This window comes from Parus major, chromosome 19 (assembly GCF_001522545.3).
Source record: "Parus major isolate Abel chromosome 19, Parus_major1.1, whole genome shotgun sequence".
Lineage (NCBI taxonomy): Eukaryota > Metazoa > Chordata > Aves > Passeriformes > Paridae > Parus > Parus major.
Window position 1 is genome coordinate 4,771,666 of NC_031787.1, and position 18,184 is coordinate 4,789,849.

At 40.9% G+C, this 18,184-nt stretch overlaps 1 protein-coding gene across 10 annotated transcripts; it reads left to right on the forward strand.

Annotated features, from left to right (window-relative positions):
- Window positions 1-46: 46 nt before the first annotated feature.
- CRK (CRK proto-oncogene, adaptor protein) lies at window positions 47-16,887 on the forward strand. Of its 10 annotated transcripts, none has more exons than XR_004499831.1 (5): window positions 47-376; window positions 7,464-7,999; window positions 10,736-10,898; window positions 11,453-11,563; window positions 13,594-13,705. XR_004499831.1 is itself a non-coding variant. In XM_033518858.1 (4 exons), exons 1-3 carry the CDS (start codon window positions 133-135, stop codon window positions 10,892-10,894), a joined length of 939 nt encoding a protein of 312 aa, XP_033374749.1. In that variant the 5' UTR covers window positions 47-132; the 3' UTR covers window positions 10,895-10,898; window positions 13,594-13,702. The 10 variants fall into 10 exon arrangements, 5 of the variants coding, with proteins under 5 accessions (XP_033374749.1, XP_015502330.1, XP_033374748.1 ...); XR_004499832.1 differs by having other exon boundaries at window positions 10,736-10,840; XR_004499833.1 differs by having other exon boundaries at window positions 7,464-7,829; window positions 10,733-10,840.
- The last annotated feature ends 1,297 nt before the right edge of the window (window positions 16,888-18,184 follow it).

Below are 18,184 nucleotides of genomic sequence, written 5' to 3' on the forward strand. Positions count from 1 at the left end.
GATGACGTCACGCCTCCCCGCGTGCGGTCACGTCCGGTAGGTGAGGTCAGGGCCGGGGCCGCCATTTTGAGCGGCTCCGCGGGCGGCGGCGGCGGCGGCGGCCGCGGGCGGGGGAGGAGCAGCGCGGCCCCCATGGCCGGGCAGTTCGACTCCGAGGACCGGGCGAGCTGGTACTGGGGGCGGCTGAGCCGCGCCGAGGCCGTATCGCTGCTGCAGGGGCAGCGCCACGGCACCTTCCTGGTGCGCGACTCGGGCACCATCCCCGGCGACTTCGTGCTGTCGGTGTCCGAGAGCTCCCGCGTCTCGCACTACATCGTCAACAGCCTGGGGCCGGCGGGAGCCCGGCGGGCCGGCGGCGAGGGCCCCGGGGCCCCGGGTGAGTGACCCCCAGGGCTGGCGGTGCCCGCAGCCCCGGGCAGGGCAGCCGGGGCGGCTCCGCTGGGCGCCCGGGCGGTGTTTGCAGGCGTGGAGCGCTTTGTGGTGGAATTAAGCCGTGTTCCGGAGCTGGGGCCGCTGCCCGAGCAGAGCCGTCTGTCCGCACCTGCCGTCCTGTGCCACATGAAATTCAGCGTGCTGGAGTGGGGCATCCTGCAGCTCCAGACTCGCACCTCTTTGTTTTCATAATCCCCTTAGCGATAATTCATAGATTTCCCCTGTCATCTCAGCCGCGAGATGGTTCTGTGGAAGTGTCATCCCCAAAGTCTGACTTCTGACAAGGCAGTTTTGCCTTTTCAGGGAGGCTGAGTTCCAGCGAACTCTTCAGGATGTAAAGGCAATGGTTTCTTTAAATCAGATGTGAAGTTCAGTTTCTTTCTCCTTGAAAGGGGAAGTTGATATTATATCTCATCAACTGAACATGTAATAATGAAAACAACACGTTTAAGTGTAACACTTCGAGAGCAGAAGGTGCTGATTGTGCCAGAGGGAGAAGCTCTGTGAGAAGCAGCATTTTTGCCGTTTAGTCCAACTAAACCCCATTAGTGCAGAGCCCTTGGATGTGTCAGAATGTGCAGCCCAAAGGCAGTGGTACCCCTCCTGTGGGAATTAGTGAAGTTGGTGATGGAACTGCTCAAGTTTGGCTGTTAATCGTTGCAAAATTATGTGGATGTGTGATTGGCATCTCAGCAAGGAGCCACTAGATAATTCTTAATTATAGTAAACTTGTGGAATAAGAGATTTGGTGAGCTTATTTGGCAGAAAATAGAGACACTCTGGTGTATGTCTATGGGTGGAATAAGAGAGCAGTATTGGAAAGATGTAACAAGACTTGTTTTATTTTTCAGTCTCTGCACTGAGTGATTGACTAAGGAGATAATCTGAGAGAAACCAAAATTAGTGTCACTAGGTTTGCCCTGTCATACAGGGGAAGCATTTCAGATTGGAAAAATGAGGAAAGTCTAAACTCATCCTGTTTATCCCAGGAACCTCCTGGAGCTGCACAGTGCACTCAAGTTACAGAGCTCCACAGGTATAAGTTAAAGGTGGCTGAATTCAGCTGGAAGTGGAAGTTATTGCTGCTTTGGGGGGTCAGAATGTGGTGGGTTCCCTGTTGTTTCATGTGTGTGCAGAGGTTTGGTACTGTAACTGCTGACAAGGCTGTGGTGTGTAGAGCAGAGTCAGTCACCAGGAGGGTTTGTTGTGAATCCAACCTAACTGGATTTTAAAGAGAGTAAAAAACGCTGGGTCGTGAGTGTCTGTCACTTCTGGGCAGTTATTTTTGGGGAATAATTTATCTCTGGAAGAACAGTGCTATCACTTCAGTACACCCATCCTGACTTTTTTCTTGTGTTGCATCCTAAGCTCAGTAACATTTTGTGGTATTCTGTGGGCTGGCTTTGGTTAAAATCATGAAGTACCTTGTAATTCTCTTCTGTTTTAAAAGAGTAGTTGTGTAAGCTGGTGGCACAGTAGGCTTAATATATCTGAAAAAGTATAATTATGTTTTGGTTGATCTCCTTTTTATTTGTCCCCTGGATGTTCTGGGAAGGGGTGATGCATCATTCCTGCACTACAGACGCTCCCACGCTGATTTTACTAATTTTAATTAAATCATGCCTTCATGCTGATACTGCTGTCTTCACACTCCAACCAAAGAAGGTGCTGGGGAGGTGTATATTAAATCATACTTCAAGTGTAATTAAGGTGCTCTTTCAGAAAAAAATAAGTGGGAGGTTGTTCTGCAGTGGAAGGGAGGTGAAAACATTAGTAGAAGATTGAAGATGGTTTTGTGTTTGGGTAGGGAAGCTAATGCAGTAAAAAGAATTAAATGTTTACAAATTGTCCTCTTTATTTATTGTGGCCAAGCTAAAACATTTGGAAAAACAAAATCACAATATTTTAGCATGGTGCAATTTTTTTAGTAATTTATTGTTTGGCAAATGCACAGGTCTCTCTGAGAAATTTGAATAGTCCAGGTTGGGCTCTTGGATTGGTTTTTGTTTGGCTCAGTGACTGTGAAATTCCTGGCTGCTCTCAGAGATAGGTAGGGAAGCCTCAGCACAGAAGGAATGAGATGAGGCACTTTGGCTTCCCTAAGAATCACAATGTTACAGAGCATAATACTTTCTTTGATTTCTGAAGTATAAAGTAAATTTACCTTCTGACTGATGCTGCACCTTCTAATTTCTCACAGGTGATTTTTCAGCAAAACAAAGAAAAAAAGAATTGAACAGAATTTTTTATGTCTTCCTGGAATGTTTTAAGGATGTTAAAAATATAGGATAAATCACTGAATTATAGGAAAAAACCACATTCTGTTTCCAATGGAAAGGGATCATTTGTGATGAAGTATCACAGTTATGGCTAAAGAAATCCCAAACAAGATAAAGTGTTCCATGCAGGCATTAGCATGGTGATGGACAGCAGAGGATATATTAAATATATCATGTGTTTGCAATTTGATGTGGTGGCTTGGGGTAGAAATGTGTGATATGCACTAAAAAATGCCTGAAATACCTAAAGATGGAAATGCTCTCTGTTGAGAGTACAGCATTATAAAGACAGAAGCCTTATAAAATGTTACTAAATTTGTCTGTCTGAAGTAGGCAAATATGACAGATAAAATGCAGAAATTGATGTTTTCACCATTTCTGAGTTTTAATATGATTCTAAATTTAATGCTTCTAAATTGCTTCCATTGTGACTGAACTTCCTGGAATCATAGAATCCTTACAGAATGATACCCACACTCAGCTCTGCATGAAGTGGCTTTAGGGATGTGTGAACAAAGTGATTTAACTCTGATGCTTGGGTTTTTGAGCTTTTTTTTTCATTTTTATATTGAGATCAAGATATATTTAAATGCAAACTAATAGAAAATGCCTTAGACATCTGCTCTTATTCTCTGATGATCTGCAGAAATGAGTCTGTAACTCCCGAGTGAATGTTTTCCTGGTGTGCTCAGAGCTCTTCCGCTCAATAGAGTTTTATGTTTTTATAGGGTGTTCATGGGATTTTATTTGTTCTGCTCAGCATGAGTAGGAAGGTACTTGAGAACACGGAAAAAAGGTGTCCCTGTGAGGGTGGAGAAGCACAAGGGTTGGAATGTGGTGCCTTCAGAGCCCAGTTCCCATATGCTCCAGGAGGAAGTGGTTTACATCACTAGGGTATTACATCACAGGTGCCCTGTGTGATAAGAACAGCTTTTCTGGCCCTAAACACACTCTGAATTGGGAAAGGGAACCACCCTTACAGAATAAAACTAGATGCAGAAATAAAGACCTGTATTTCTGTGAAGGAAAAGCTTTCCAAAGCTTGGGAATAAAGAGAAAACTCCCTATTGACATTAATTGGAGTGAAGAGAGAAATGTAGACCCTCTGAGATGTCTGAGAAAGTGAGAAGTTTCACCACCTGCCCAATCAGTAGAATTGGGTGGTTTGTAGCCCTAATTCCCCAGTATCTGTAGAATATTTAGAACATATACAAGCACTTTTTCCCAGACTGACACAAAGGCAGTGCAGGGTCAGAGGGTTGTGCATCATAAACAGAGAACTGATATGAGCCAGGTTTGAAACTTTTTTCAATTGTGGGACCCTTTGGATTTTAACTCTTCCCTCACCTTTGAAGAGCAGGGTTTTTGTGGCATCCTGAGGTGGCTGGAGTTAGGTTGGTGGAGAAGGAGAAAGGAAGGAAGAGGATACTCAGCCCTTTGTGCTTATTCAAAAGGTTAATCTTGCTCAGCTGAGCAGTGCTGGTGGTGGAGATACTCCCTGAGCTCTTCTTCTTCAGCTGTGCCAGGCTGCAGAAAGAGAATTTCCAGTATTTAAGTGTCCCAGCTTTCACAGGAAGTGACTAAAGTTCCTTCAGGAACTGGACTCATCTTTCCATGCTTGTGCTTTTCCTGGGAACCCCCAGAAAATGTGCACACTGTGCTGCTCAGACTTGTGCCTTCAAGAGAAATCCCAGGATCATGAAGGAAAACTGCTCTTAATCCCAAAAAAAACCCACTCAGCTTGTTGCTGTAACTTTTTGTTGTGCTAGATCCTGCCTAAATTATTCCATTGGCCTGCAGGTATGAGCAGTGTTGCACTCAGACAAGAGAATGAAGAATTCTTCTAAGCCTGAAATCTGTTAATATTCATTACACCAGGGAGCAACAGAACATGGGATTCTGTAGGGAGTGGAATACTTTCCCCACTGCATGCGAGCATCACTTAGTTCATTGAAGCTGAACAAGGGAATCCACAAAAGACTTAAACTGGTGGAAAGTTTCCCACTTGCTTGGGAAGGTGGAGTTGTATTTTGTTTCCAATCTGCATTTTACCAACTGTTTGTATGTTGTCCTTTTTATGACTGTTTTAGCTAAATTTTAGGAGTCTTCTGTTTAAGTTCTCGACAATTATGAGGTTGTTGCCTTCAGTTAATTAATTAATTGATTAATTTAGATTAAGTGTGTAGATTTCTTTTTCTAGATCTTCTCAGATTTCTGTAGCTGCCTTGCATTCTTTTTTTAAAAGAAAAGCATTAGAAGTGCACGTGGTTTTCTGGCAGTGTGGTCTTTGTGAGAGTAACATCTTTCCTTTCTGATGCTTTTCTCTCTGTCCCTTCAAGGACCATTGATCTTTCTGATCCCAGGATTTGGAGGGTCTGTGTCCTCTGGCTGTTCTTCAGCTGTGAACAACTCTCTGTGTTCAGCTGATTTTCCGGGATACAGTACAGTGATTTCTGTTATTCCTTTCTGTACATAATGTTCCAAAGGACTTTTCTTCTTAAAGTCCAACTTGTATTCAGGTACACTTGGCAGGTCCCTTAGGCTGTTGTGCATTAATTCAAGAGGGTGAACCTGTTCCAAAGGAGAAAAAAAATACACTCCAAAATGCCTTGTTCATCCTGGTGAAGATTGAAGATTGACCAGGCTGATGAATGTTACTGATGAACTGTTCATTCCCTGTGACCTGTGAAGATTTTCCTGTGAATCTCTACATTGCTGAGAAAGAGCTCAGCCCCCTGGCTGAGTCAGCTTGTAGCAGGTTTCACTGAGGTAAATTGGTGTTTTAGACTCTCTATTTCTGTCATGTGAAATAAGTTCCATGTCAGTGAACTTCCCTGAGATTCAGTCTTCTCCATATGGTAGCAAAGAGCTTTGCTCCCCTGCTCTTAAAGTTCCCATGACTTTTTCTTTTTACCCAAACATCAAGCCTAGATCCTTAAAGGTTCACAGCTAAAATAGTGCCAGATATTTGCACGTGTTTCTGTCACCAGGCTGGTCTGAAACCTGATGTTTTTCCCACTTGCTTTGCCACTTGTAACTCTGGTGGAAGTGCAGCATTCCCAGATCCTGTGAAGTGGTGTAGGCATGCTGCCTGTCCAGCCAGAATTCATCTCCTGTGAGCCCACAGAGCTGACAGTGCCACTGGGATGAAATTCCAGGGCTCTGGCCAAGTCTAGAGCTGTAAGTTACATCTCAGCAACAAAAGTTGAGGGGTTTTTGCATCCTCTCAGCATTACACTTGGGGAGAATATGATGGACTTATAATTCTCTTCCCATGCTGAGCTCGCCTTTCTCACTGATAATTACATTAACTTCCTCTATCTCTTGGTGATGCCAGTTTGCAGGGTTTTTTTGCAGTTTTTTGAGGCTATTGCTTTTGGGTCTTGGCTCAATGTGTTTGTATTCATTTCTTTTGAGAGCCTTTCAGGGTTGTTAAAGCATGCAAACGTGCATTTTCCAATGACTTAGTTCTGCTCCTTCAAATTTCCTTTAACCAGCTCCACTAATGCTCCTGTTCCTTCAGGATACTTCACAACTCATTTCTTGGGTGTTTGTCTGTGTTGATCTTACTGAATCTGCCCTTTTCTCTGTTAGAACCCCTTTTTGCTCTCCTGAAAGAACTTGTTGTAACATTAGCTTTCCATGCTGACAGTGCTACTTTGCAGGGAGTTTTGGATCAGTGACAGCTTGAAGGATTCTGCTAGCTTTGTACTCCAGAGCTAAGGCTTGGGACTGTTAGATATTCCCTGCAGAGAAAACAGACTTGCAAAGTAAGCATCTCTTTCTTGTTAGAGAGTTACTCATTAAAGTATAAATCTTTTCATCTGTGCTGCCTTCCTCAGTTCTTCCTATAACTGATTGCATGGGGCATGGTGGAAATAGAACATCACGTGTGTGTTTTTCCCCAGCTGAGTCTAAAGAACATAAAATGGAAAAAAAAGCAGCATAGCACACAGGTTGGAAATGGAAATTCTGCACTTTGATGCTTGTAATGGCTTGGATGTGAATATCATCTGTATTCCAGTGTATTTGAGGTTTGGATTTATAGCTTAGGCTCCATCTGACAAACATGGCAAAGAAGCTACAAGATGAGATTAAACAGCTGAGTCATACCTGTTATGAAAATATATGTTGTTGCTCTTTATTGCATAGAATAGAAATAATTTTCTTTGCTGGTACCTTTTATCAAAATGAAAAATAATTTTATTTGCTGATTGACATCACTTATTTGCTGCCATGCAAAGCAGTTTTCTGTAGTGTCCATGCATTTAACCCAAGATGTTACAACAGGTAAATAATCATTATTGCAGTGTTGTTCTTTGGAAATAAATCTGAACAGCAGAAGAGAATTAAAAAAAAATAATTCCTTGAAATAGCACCAAAATTTAGTTCCTATATTTAGAGTATAAAACAGGAGAATTGTATAGGCTCCTGAGAAACCCTGATGTATTGAACATTTTCATCTGTTGGGTCCATATAACATTGAAAGAAACAAAGGTATTTTTATCCTAATTCGGGAAGTTTGGCCGTGCCAAAGAATTTCTTTTCCTTCCTTGACAAAATCTTTTAAAAAAACCCGTACTCATGATCATGATAGTGCTGCCTTTGATTGAAAATGCTCAGAAAAGCTGAGTATGATGTCAAGGTGATCAAATTTGGTGTTGAAATCCTTCTGTTTAAATGTATTTGTCTTCTCAAACATTTGATTTATAGTTTTAATGCTCTCTTTGACATGTTGCCTTTTCTTTTCAGGGTCGAATCCCACCAGATTTCGAATAGGTGATCAAGAGTTTGATTCTTTGCCATCTTTACTGGAATTCTACAAAATACACTATTTGGACACTACAACCTTGATAGAACCCGTTTCGCGCTCGAGGCAGAATAGCGGGGTTATCCTCAGGCAGGAGGAGGCCGAGTATGTGCGAGCGCTCTTTGACTTTAATGGCAATGATGAGGAAGACCTCCCCTTTAAGAAAGGAGACATACTGAGAATCCGGGATAAACCTGAAGAGCAGTGGTGGAACGCAGAAGACAGCGAAGGGAAGAGGGGAATGATACCCGTTCCTTACGTCGAGAAGTATAGACCTTCCTCTGCTTCAGTCCCCACTCTGATTGGAGGTAACCAGGATAGTTCCCACCCACAACCACTGGGTGGGCCGGAGCCAGGGCCCTATGCCCAGCCCAGCATCAACACTCCGCTCCCTAACCTTCAGAATGGCCCTATTTATGCCCGGGTTATCCAGAAGCGAGTCCCTAATGCCTACGACAAGACAGCCTTGGCTTTGGAGGTACATAATGGGCAAAAAAACTTAGAAGGAAGAGATCTGTTCAAGGGATTTCCCTTTCGCTCACGTGGTAGTTTTGGAGGAATGAGAAAGGGAAAAGCTTTGTAATACTGGTTTTACATCATGATTAATAAGTTATGGATAAAATAAGTGACTCAAGTCACTTGTCAATTAGATTATTGTTGATTATTATTAGGTTACTGAACCAGTATTGTGTCTGTTGTCAACCATCACTAACATAAGTGTTTCCCCATCCACATTTTCATTTCTGAAATGTTTATTTTGGGGGGGAGGGAGAGGGAGCAGCTCATAAATTGTGTGTCTGAACCTGTGTTTGCTGTTGTGTGCCTCACCACAATCTGTACTAGGTGTGCTGGGTTGGTTTGTGTTGTGTTGGGTATTTTTTTTCTCCCCAATGTGTCAGCAGTTTTAAAGCAATCAGTGGAAACATTGATACACTTTGAAATTACCTGGACTAAGATGATGATCACACATAGAATTTAATTGTAGCATCACCTCAAGCAGACTACTTTGGGTTTAAGTTTGAGGTAGGAGCATTTAACAATTTACACCACAGTTTGTTAGGTCTGGTATAAAGCAGTGATTGATGGTGTAGGGTTTGTAGTAAAGCACTGAGTTTTCCCCAGGTTGATTCACTTCCTGACAGGAACAAGTAATTCCACAGGCCCTTTTTGATTTGTCTTTTTTCCTCTTAGAAAGGTGACTGGAGTGCTCTATCTCTCCACATCAGATAGTTCTCCCCCAAGTTACATTTGAGGAAATTGAGACTAAGGTATTCCCTGTGGCAGACCTTTGCCTTAGGATATGTAAATTGTATCCTTTAATCTAGGCTTTCTTTGAGCTAGAGGCTGTGGAATTTCCTGATACCTAATTGACTTCCTGTTTATATAACATTTTAAGTACTTGGGAAAAAACAGTTTCTGTGCTGAGTCAGAGCATCTCCTCTCCACTCTCAAATACTTTGTGTAATTGTGCATAGCACAAAAGGCACTTCAGGACTTCAGTGATCTGGCAGCTGTGGGTGTGTGTCTGGTACAGAACTGGGAGATGCAGCTCTTGCTGCAGATGGGTAATTGATGTACAGCCTGGCAGATGTGAAATCTTTCCTATGTAGGTAGTAAATATACTCTGAGTTGCTACACATTCTGTTATAGGTCTGAATATTTTTGGGTTGAGTAGCAGGTATAGAAATTTATGTAATCTCAACAGATTTTACAGAAATGTGAGGATTTTTGCCCTTTGAACTCTCATAAATACTAAAATGCTGTCTCTTTCCCTCTTTTTCTCACTCTTTCCACCCACCTCCTAGAGTTTGGCAATATTCCTGAATGCAGGCTGTTGTAATTACCAGATGTTAGATTGGTTTTGTGCCTCTGGAGACTGTTGTGGTATATTTAGCAAAACCTTTTGGTTTTCTTTCTAAATTTTGCATTCTCTTAAGCCTTAACTTCACACTTTGTTCCACTAAAGAACCCCACACTGCTGCCCAGTGCAGGATTTGGGAGCATGGAGTGAAATAGGGAGAGTGAGGAAATGCTGCTAATCCAGGCCATAAGCAACTTAGAGTGAAAGGAAATGCTTTCCACACTGAAGAACGGCTTGTGAGTGCCAGGGCTGATCTTAGGTTAGTTCAATCCTCTTCACCAAAACTCACATGATCTGGCAAGAGTGCAGTGCTGTAGGAGGAGCAGTTTTGTGGGTAATCTCTCTTTTCTGAGCTACCTTACACCTCTAGTGTCTTACTAATTTATGGGAAGGCTGAATAGCTGAAGTGTTTGGGAGGGGCAGCTGATAAATGTCAGCTCAGCTTGGCTGTGTGACCACAGGAGATTTCTGATGTTCATAAATGGCCTTTGTGGACCTCTTAAAACTACTTAAACATTTATCAGTTGACACCTTGGCCCTCTTGGTTATGGTGTTATATTCCTGTCTTGCTCTCCATTTAAGTAATGCAACAGAAGTGGTTTATTCTGTATGTAATATTGCAAACATTTAGTTTTAAAAAGTAAGCCATTTATCACTGCTTCTAGTGGCCTTCAAAGCTTTGCAGCTTTTATCACTTCCAATCACAATGTTACTGAGTTGCTTTCGATGTCTGTACAGGAAAAAAAAGCAATATGCACTTCATTTTCTCCCAAGTTTTTCTCCATCCTGTCTTTCAAAGTGCTGTTTCTTGTCTCTTTTTTTCCATGTTCCCTTTGACTTCATGGTGTTCCTTCTCTGTTTATTTAGAGATCTCTTTCTTAGATAACTTAGTAGAGAGCATTATGTAAATCTTATCAGACCATTTTTGCCCAGACCTCTTTATAAATACAGCAAGTGGGATTCTTTCCAAATGAAAACCCTTATCCTTAAATCTGGCAATATTCATGGGAGGGGGTGGATCCCACTGTTTCTCTTAGAAAAATAGATTCTTAACATCAAACAGTTTTTTCCCAAACTGCAAACAGAATATCTGTGCTGTTCTGTTATTTTAAGCCTGACATGCTTTTGAAGAGTTCAAGGAAGGAGGATCAGAGCAGGTGATGTTCTAATAAAGTCTGTGCTCTATTATGGAAAAAAGATTCAGCAGGAGAAGTTAACATTTATTTTGCATGTAACTGGACCTATGCAAGGAGTTTTCAGTCTATTTTAAGAGAAAATAGAAGAGAAAAAGGGAAGATCTGTGTGGTGAATGACTGAGATCGATCGATTTATTTTTTTTCTTTGTAACAGTAGCAGAACTCTGCCACCTTGACCTCACCAAAGAGGAATACTTGGAATAAAACCACAGCATACAGAAGTCTTCACTTGAACCTTCAGTTTTGCTTTGAAGCATATGGGGTATATTTAGTTTTAAAACTTCTGATGAAGACTGAGACAAAGCTGGCTTTCTAGCAGGGTACAGTGTTGTTCCTGAGGTGCTGTGCTTGGTGGGATGATGCACTATGGACTGATGTTGCCATAAATCAATGCTAAAAGTAACAACATCCATTCCTGGCCTAAAGGTTTTAAAACATCAGCACTTGTAATAAAAAGTAATTTTTGGAAAAGGTTCTCTGTATTGTCTTCAGGAGAGTGGTTGAACTATAGCTTACTAGGCAGAGGTTTAAAGCAGATCTAGAAAGATCTTTCATTTAGTCAGGATCTAATGAAGCCATTTTGTTAAGGCAGCATTTGTGAAATGGTCCATGCTTGCTTAAAGTTAGTCCTAATTTGACAGATGTAAATATATATATATATATATATAAATAAAAGCATGAATGAAGGTTTATATATATAAATTAAATTGGAATGAAAAATTGTATCAGTGTGTCTGCTAAATGAAATTACTGTACTAGCACAAAAGGAATATTTAATCTCAGAGGTCTCTCCTCATTTAACAATTCTGGAAAGGCAGCTTTCAAGTGTAGCTCCATATAGTAAGGGGAATAATTGAGTGTCCCTTGGCTGCAGTGACCCTGGAAACCAAAAACCAGCTACAGGATGCTCTGGGAGCAAGGGAGTTTCACAAGCATCCCATACTGTAATTCAGTGTCATTGCTCTGTTGAACCCACCTTTTGCAGGTGAGTTTATTTTAAGGCATCCAAGATAAACACGAGTGAACACTAATTAGAGTGTGATGGCAGAGCAGAGGCCAACAGGCTTAAGACAGCAAACTTCAGTGAAAGTTGTTATTTTTCCCTTCCCTGTGGGTTGGAGGTTAAACACTTCTGGTGAAGGCTGATCTGTAGATTCTATCCAGGTCTGAAACAGTTTAAAGTTATCTGGGACATTGTTCTGGTAATGGCTATGATTAGGAAATCAGATTTTCCACTTCTGGTATTGTCACATTGAATCTTATCCTTGTTAAATTATAGCTGATGTATTGTTGTGGTCAGCAGAGTATTTTTGTTGGTACAACCCCCCAGTGGTTATTAGCAGTAGCAAAATTATACAAACTGCATGATTAAATTCCTAAAGAGCTGAAGCTTGCATTCAATGCTGGAGGAAGGCTTCCTTTTTGCCTGTAGCTAATACATAAGAGGATTTTCTTCAAAATATGATTCATTAAAATGTCTACACTAATGACTACAAAAGGCAAAAATAAAGCTACAGCAAGAGTCCCAATGGGCCTCTCATTACCAGATAAGTAATCATGAGAGGTATGGGAAGCTTAATTAAATGTCCATGAAAGGGGTTGAATTTATGAACTGTTAAAAGCTGTTCTGGCAAAAGATTGCAAGTGATTAAAACCTGTAAAGTTAATGGAGATTGGTAACATCTGAAATTGATTTCCTTGTTCTTTGTTGGCTGCCCGATAAGTACAAATAATGAGGTTGTGCTTTGGATGGATTTGGAACACTGTGATGAGCATCTGTGTAAACTATAACTCTATATTCAGTGAATTTCTGGATGAATTGCAGCAAGGCCTTTGGCCACACCTTCAGAGCCTATTTACAGTGTTAGTGAAAGAAAATAGAGTGTATCTATCCCAAAAGCATCCTCCATCTGTGATGTGGGAAGAATTCTAAAAGCCGTTGTACGTTACTGAAAAATCAGATTATTGATAAAATTCTACAGAAGGGTAGAAATGAATAGACAGCTTTTCAGTGGTGCATAAATTAACTCTCCAGTGTCTTTACAATGTAAATTGTGTTTCCTCGGGTTGTATAAGTGCCACTTCATTGAAGTGCCCTTAAATATGAAACAGAGCTGGGGACTGATCAGGCCCTGAGTTGTGTCCTGATTTGAACTACCTGCACAGCCTGGGGAAGTGCCTGCTGTGCATTTTGTCCCTGTGTCACGGGGGGGATGATAGATGATGCCTTTGGAATTGGTGCTGGCAATATTAGGGTGGAGATTAGAATAGGAGGTTTGTCCCTGGGCAAGAGGGAGAGGGCATCAGTTGTCTTTACTATTCCCATGAGTGCTGGACTTGGCAGTGCTGAGTTAATGGTTAGACTTGATGACCCTAAAGATCTTTTCCAACCTAAACAATTTTGTGATTCAGTGGGATTTATTTCTTTGAGAAATCCATGCTGAGAAAGACTGAAATGCCAGTGGCTTTGCCAATGGCTGACTGGATGCGCAGAGTAAGAACAGAGCAGTGTTATGGCACTTCTTCTTATACACTTGTTATAATTAGTGAAGAGAGAGAGATCCTCCACTTTCCAGAACTTGAAAAATGGAATTTCAAAACTAAAGAGCGGTTGAGCTTGCAGATTAGTGATCACTTGGTCCAGGTGCAAGCCTTCCTTGCTTTATGAGGCTCTGAGTGGAGTCCCAGCAGTGTGCAGGCCTCTGTCAGCCCAGCAAGGCACATTTAGCAGGAGAGCACTTGATGGCAGGTCCCAAGAGCACTTGGAAAGATTGGTTTTGGATTGGTGGCTCTTCAGTTCAGGTAGTTCTCACCTGATCTAGGTACATTTCTTTATATATTTCCTTGGAATGAATGGCATTGGGGGCAGGCTGGTGTCTCAGACACCGTCAGGACGAAAGCTGCTTTTTATAGATGTGTATCTGGTGCATGTGGGTGACAGCACACCAAGGGAGGGGTGGCAGCTCATCCTGCCTGTGTTTCTGGGTTGTAACGTGTGTATTTCTTATCCCACAGGTCGGTGAGCTGGTAAAGGTCACAAAGATTAACATGAGTGGTCAGTGGGAAGGAGAATGTAATGGCAGACGCGGTCACTTTCCATTCACACACGTCCGTCTGCTGGATCAACAGAATCCTGACGAGGACTTCAGCTGAGTGTGGCTCAACAGTTGCTCTTACAGATGGGAACAATCTCAACTTGTTTTTATTGCAGATGCCATCAAGACTAAGCTCGGACCGACGCTGCAAGCGGTATTGCTTGGATAAGCATTCTGATAACCTGCAAACCCCTGGGATTCAACACCACCATTCCTTAAGCAAGGGTCATGTAATTCAGGGTACGACAGTAGATAACTCGTGTTCAGTGGCAGAACTAGGCCATGATTATAGGTTGTAATGCCTGCTTATGTCCACGTGCATGGCAGCCTGGACCTTGCCAGCAGCAGCAGCTGGAGAAAGCAGTGCTGTAGATGTTCAGAGAACATTTATAGCTCTCTCCGGGCCCATTGCTTATGTTGCTTCTTCCTCAGGCAATGAACATCAACCGTAGACAATTCAATACTTTGATAGAAATTTCACAAATTTATCCTGGAGTTCTCTCCATGTTTTTTTCCATCCTGGGTTCTCTGTCCTAGAAAGGCTCTGCAGTGCTCTGCATGGTCAGTTAGCTGTGCACAGCACAGACTGATGCATGGCCCGCTGGGGACGGCCTTATGATTTACAGATCCTTACCATTTTCATGGTAAATGACAGATCCAATCAACCTCAGAATTCTAGAAGCTTGTGGACACTAGATTGATTTCTTGAGTACTGTTGATGCTTCAAACATAGCAGCTGATTTTAATTTAAGATTTTTATTAACACACAGTATCTCCTTTTATCCACAAATACAAGGCTTATGGAAGTGTAAACCTCCATATCAGTGCTGAAAAATACGTGCATAGCACTTTAATATGTAGCTTTAAAGCAGTGTTTGATTCACTAAATATACTAAAATATTGACACTGCTTTCCAATAAAATTAATTTGTGTAGGGCTAGTTTAATTTTTCTAGAACTCTTCAATATTGTACAATACTGTTACAATACAAATCAGTGTCAAGCACGGTGAACTGACAAACCAAATATTAGTTTTATTTTAAAGACACTCTGGGGACTCTTCTGGTTTAATTCCCATCTGTAAAATATTTGATAGCGAATTCATGAGGATTTTATTTTTAATAAACTAATGGAAAATAATTGTGTGCTTCTGGATTGATTCTCAAAAGGCATAATAGAGTAAATATGGCGTCCTAGCTTATGATGAAAATCAGTGCATTGAGTAGGCAGTATTATGCACTGCTCGATGGTTGTTTTTTAGTCTGTTCTTCTAATTATCTGGTTTTCTCTAATATAAATCAGAATGGTTCTAGTAAGTTTTGTAAACTGAAATTAAACACTGAAGTAACTCTCCCTTGCCTGTACCCTGGGTTATTTTTCAAGCACAGCACTCTGGTGACCAAACTAAATTTTGTAACTTTGACTACAGTATAATCCATGCAGAAGGGTTTTTCTAAATAGTATCAAACTGAAACTGTTGGGTTTGGTTGCTTCAAACTCGTGTGACCCCAATGGCTCATGGGTTGCACGTGCTACAAAGGCCTTTGCTGCAAGGCACCTACTACAATACTGGTAACACTTTACCTCAGAACTCTGTAACATGCTGGAAGTTATAGTATTTCTGTTCTATTTAAGTACTAGTTGTTTTACTTCAAAACTAATCCATCAGCAAGTCTGAGTAATGTTCAGGTTATGGGCAGTCATTAATTCCGTGGACTAATGTTAATCACACTTGTCCATCACCAGTCTCATGAGCACTACTGAGGATTATTATCAAAAACTGACAGCAGGGACAGTGGGGTAAGAATGGAAACAAGGAATTGCAGCTCTGTTCTACCTTGGATTGCTATTCTGGTTAGGGTGACGTGCCAGTGATTGTGGGAGCTCTTCTAGCTTAGTACAAAACTTACTTTGAGGGGAAAAAAATTGAGAAACTAACTCTAGGTTCTGTAACTCATCAGGTTCTTTAAGGCTGATTTGTATTTTTCCTCTGATGTTACTGTAACTGTTTGGGGGGTTTTGTTCAATAGCTGCACTCTAAATAACAGACTTAATACTGAATTTTTCAGTTGCCCATATATGCTTATATTTTTCTTCACATATTGCAAAAGAAACATAATAAACAGTGTGTCCTTAGAGTGACACTATTCTGAAGTATTTTTGCCAACTGCAGTTAATGAAAGCCCATATATTTGTACCTTTCCAATCAGGAATTAAGATACCAAAAGAACATTTTTCTGGAAGTTTTATTATGCAAACCTTGCCTTTTTAATATGAAAGACATGAATTGAACTAACTAGCAAATACCCTGCAAACTTTGTAGAAGTGGTTTTGGTAAGACTGTATAAATTGTGAATACTTGTACACTTTGAAAGAGCAAAAATGAAGAAATTAGAGGAGTCTTAATAGGTGCTGTTACACTAGAATCCCAAGTTCTTGTCAAGCAGTTTTTTTAGCTGACTGATGCATTAATGCAACTCTTTTCCACTCCAGTTCTAAGCTGAAATGTGATTTTGTTTCATAGGTGATAGAAAGGAGTGTCTTTTGCATTTGGACAAAATAGACATTTCAACTTGTCAGGCTCTTCAAGGCAAATAGGTAGAACCTATGTTCATGAACATGTAGATGAAATCCTTTTGTGGCCTTTGTTTATCCTCTTCTATTTGTTCCCTCCCTTCTCCCTGATGCGTGCAAAAAAATCATTGCTCAGAATGTTGGTCACAATCTTTTGTCTCTTCCTTGGCTGTGGTTTTGGTCTCTTGTGCATAGGCAGGTGTTAGAACTAGAATAATCATTTCTAGAAATACACCATGAAAGCAGAATGCTCAATTACACTGTGTTCTTCTGGTGCATTTACATGTTATATCACACTAAAAAGTACAACTGGCTGCTATGGTTTTTTTAATATATATTTCATTTTGGTAAGCCCCAGCCTTTTTACTAATATATGACCTGGTAAAATCTTGTTAATCTGTTTGAATTGTATTTGTTAATAATGCAAATATTTCTAATCATCTTTAAAACGCTTCCTTTTTGTTAATGGTTTTGGGGAAGGATTCTAACCAAACCTGTTTGAAGAAAAATATGAACATGTGCCATTGTATTATAACACTATCCACTTTCTTGACAGTTAAAGTCCTTTTTTATTTTTTTGTAGCATGTAATGTATATGTTCATAGTATGTGAAGTAAATAAAAGTATAGCCAAAACTTTGACTCAGAGTCATTCTCAGTCATTTCATGGAGAACTTGCATTTAATAATTAAAAATAGAAGTGGTATGGCCATTTTTAATTTGCCATGTTAGTATGAAAATAATTAAACACAACACAAGACAAACCAAGGTAATGAAGTTAACTTATCCAACAATAAAATACAGCTTTTTTTTGAAAGAAGGTGACTTTCTCTCAAGGGGAAGTATATTCTCATTAAAAAAAAACCAACAAAAAACCACCTGTGAGGAATGATTAAGATGAGCTCTTGCTGTCAATTCTACCTGAACAAGTGTGTCAGAAAATAGTCTAGGGATTGTGTGGATGGGTGTTTGGGAAGATAAAAAGCTGTTTATATATTCTTAGAAATACCAGTGAAAATAAAGTTACACAAATGAATACCAGCAAGAATCTCCTGCAGGAGTCTACAAATGCTTCTGAAGAGCTGTTTTCATGTGTGGTGGTGTGAGAGCACTAATTCAGTGAAAGGCCAAGGTGTGCAGGTGCTGTCAAGGGCTGAAAGACACAAAATCAGGACCAGAATTCCACGGGCAGCAACGTTTGTAATATCAATCTGCATTAAAGCTACTTTGGCCACACTTCTTAAAAGCTGCAAGGGGACAGTGATCCTTAGGCCCTGAGGATAAGAGTCTTGATGTGTCTCCACACAATAAAGACTATTCTATGAGCTCCAGATGGAAGAAACTTTAATTTTTCATAGGTCAAAGCCCCCAGCTTTTCTCCAGTGCTCACCCACAACAGAGATGTAATGCAATGGTGCCTTTAATGAGATGAGAGAATTTCAGAGCTTCCTGCAGCCAAAAAGAAGAGGCTGTGCTGCCCTTCCCCAGGGCCCTGCCAGCCATCCCCTCTTGCTTCACCTTGCCCTGGTGTTTGCAGAGCTCCCCTGAGATGATGGAGCACAGGGCTCATGCAGAAAACTTTTCATTTTCCATTCCCTCCCCTTTAAACTGTGGGTTTTGGCTGCAGCAGTGGTTGAATGAATTCATGTGAAAGTTCAGGGGGCAGAGGGCAAGCAAGGATTGCATCAGCAAATTGTGCTGTGAGTATTTCCTTGGATTAGGCTGTTTATTCCTCATGCTTTGCCAAATCTCTGACCAATTTCCAAATATCTGAATGCCATCTGTAATGAGTGCATTCAAAAGAATTTAAAGTATTTAGACAATGGTATTATTCAGCAAGAGTATCAAGAATGCACCTCATTTCTGGCAATTAAATGTGCTTGAAGTGTCCTGATTTACTGATATTATTGAACTCTCTGCAGCCTGAGTGCCTGCTGAA

Excerpts from the sequence above, each read along its gene's own strand:
- CRK (XM_033518857.1), top strand. The coding sequence starts at position 133 with ATGGCCGGGCAGTTCGACTCCGAGGACCGGGCGAGCTGGTACTGGGGG. Across the intron at positions 8,000-10,735 it reads AGACAGCCTTGGCTTTGGAG|CAGAACTCTGCCACCTTGAC; the intron begins GTACATAATGGG and ends TTGTAACAGTAG. Across the intron at positions 10,841-13,593 it reads TTTGCTTTGAAGCATATGGG|GTCGGTGAGCTGGTAAAGGT; the intron begins GTATATTTAGTT and ends CTTATCCCACAG.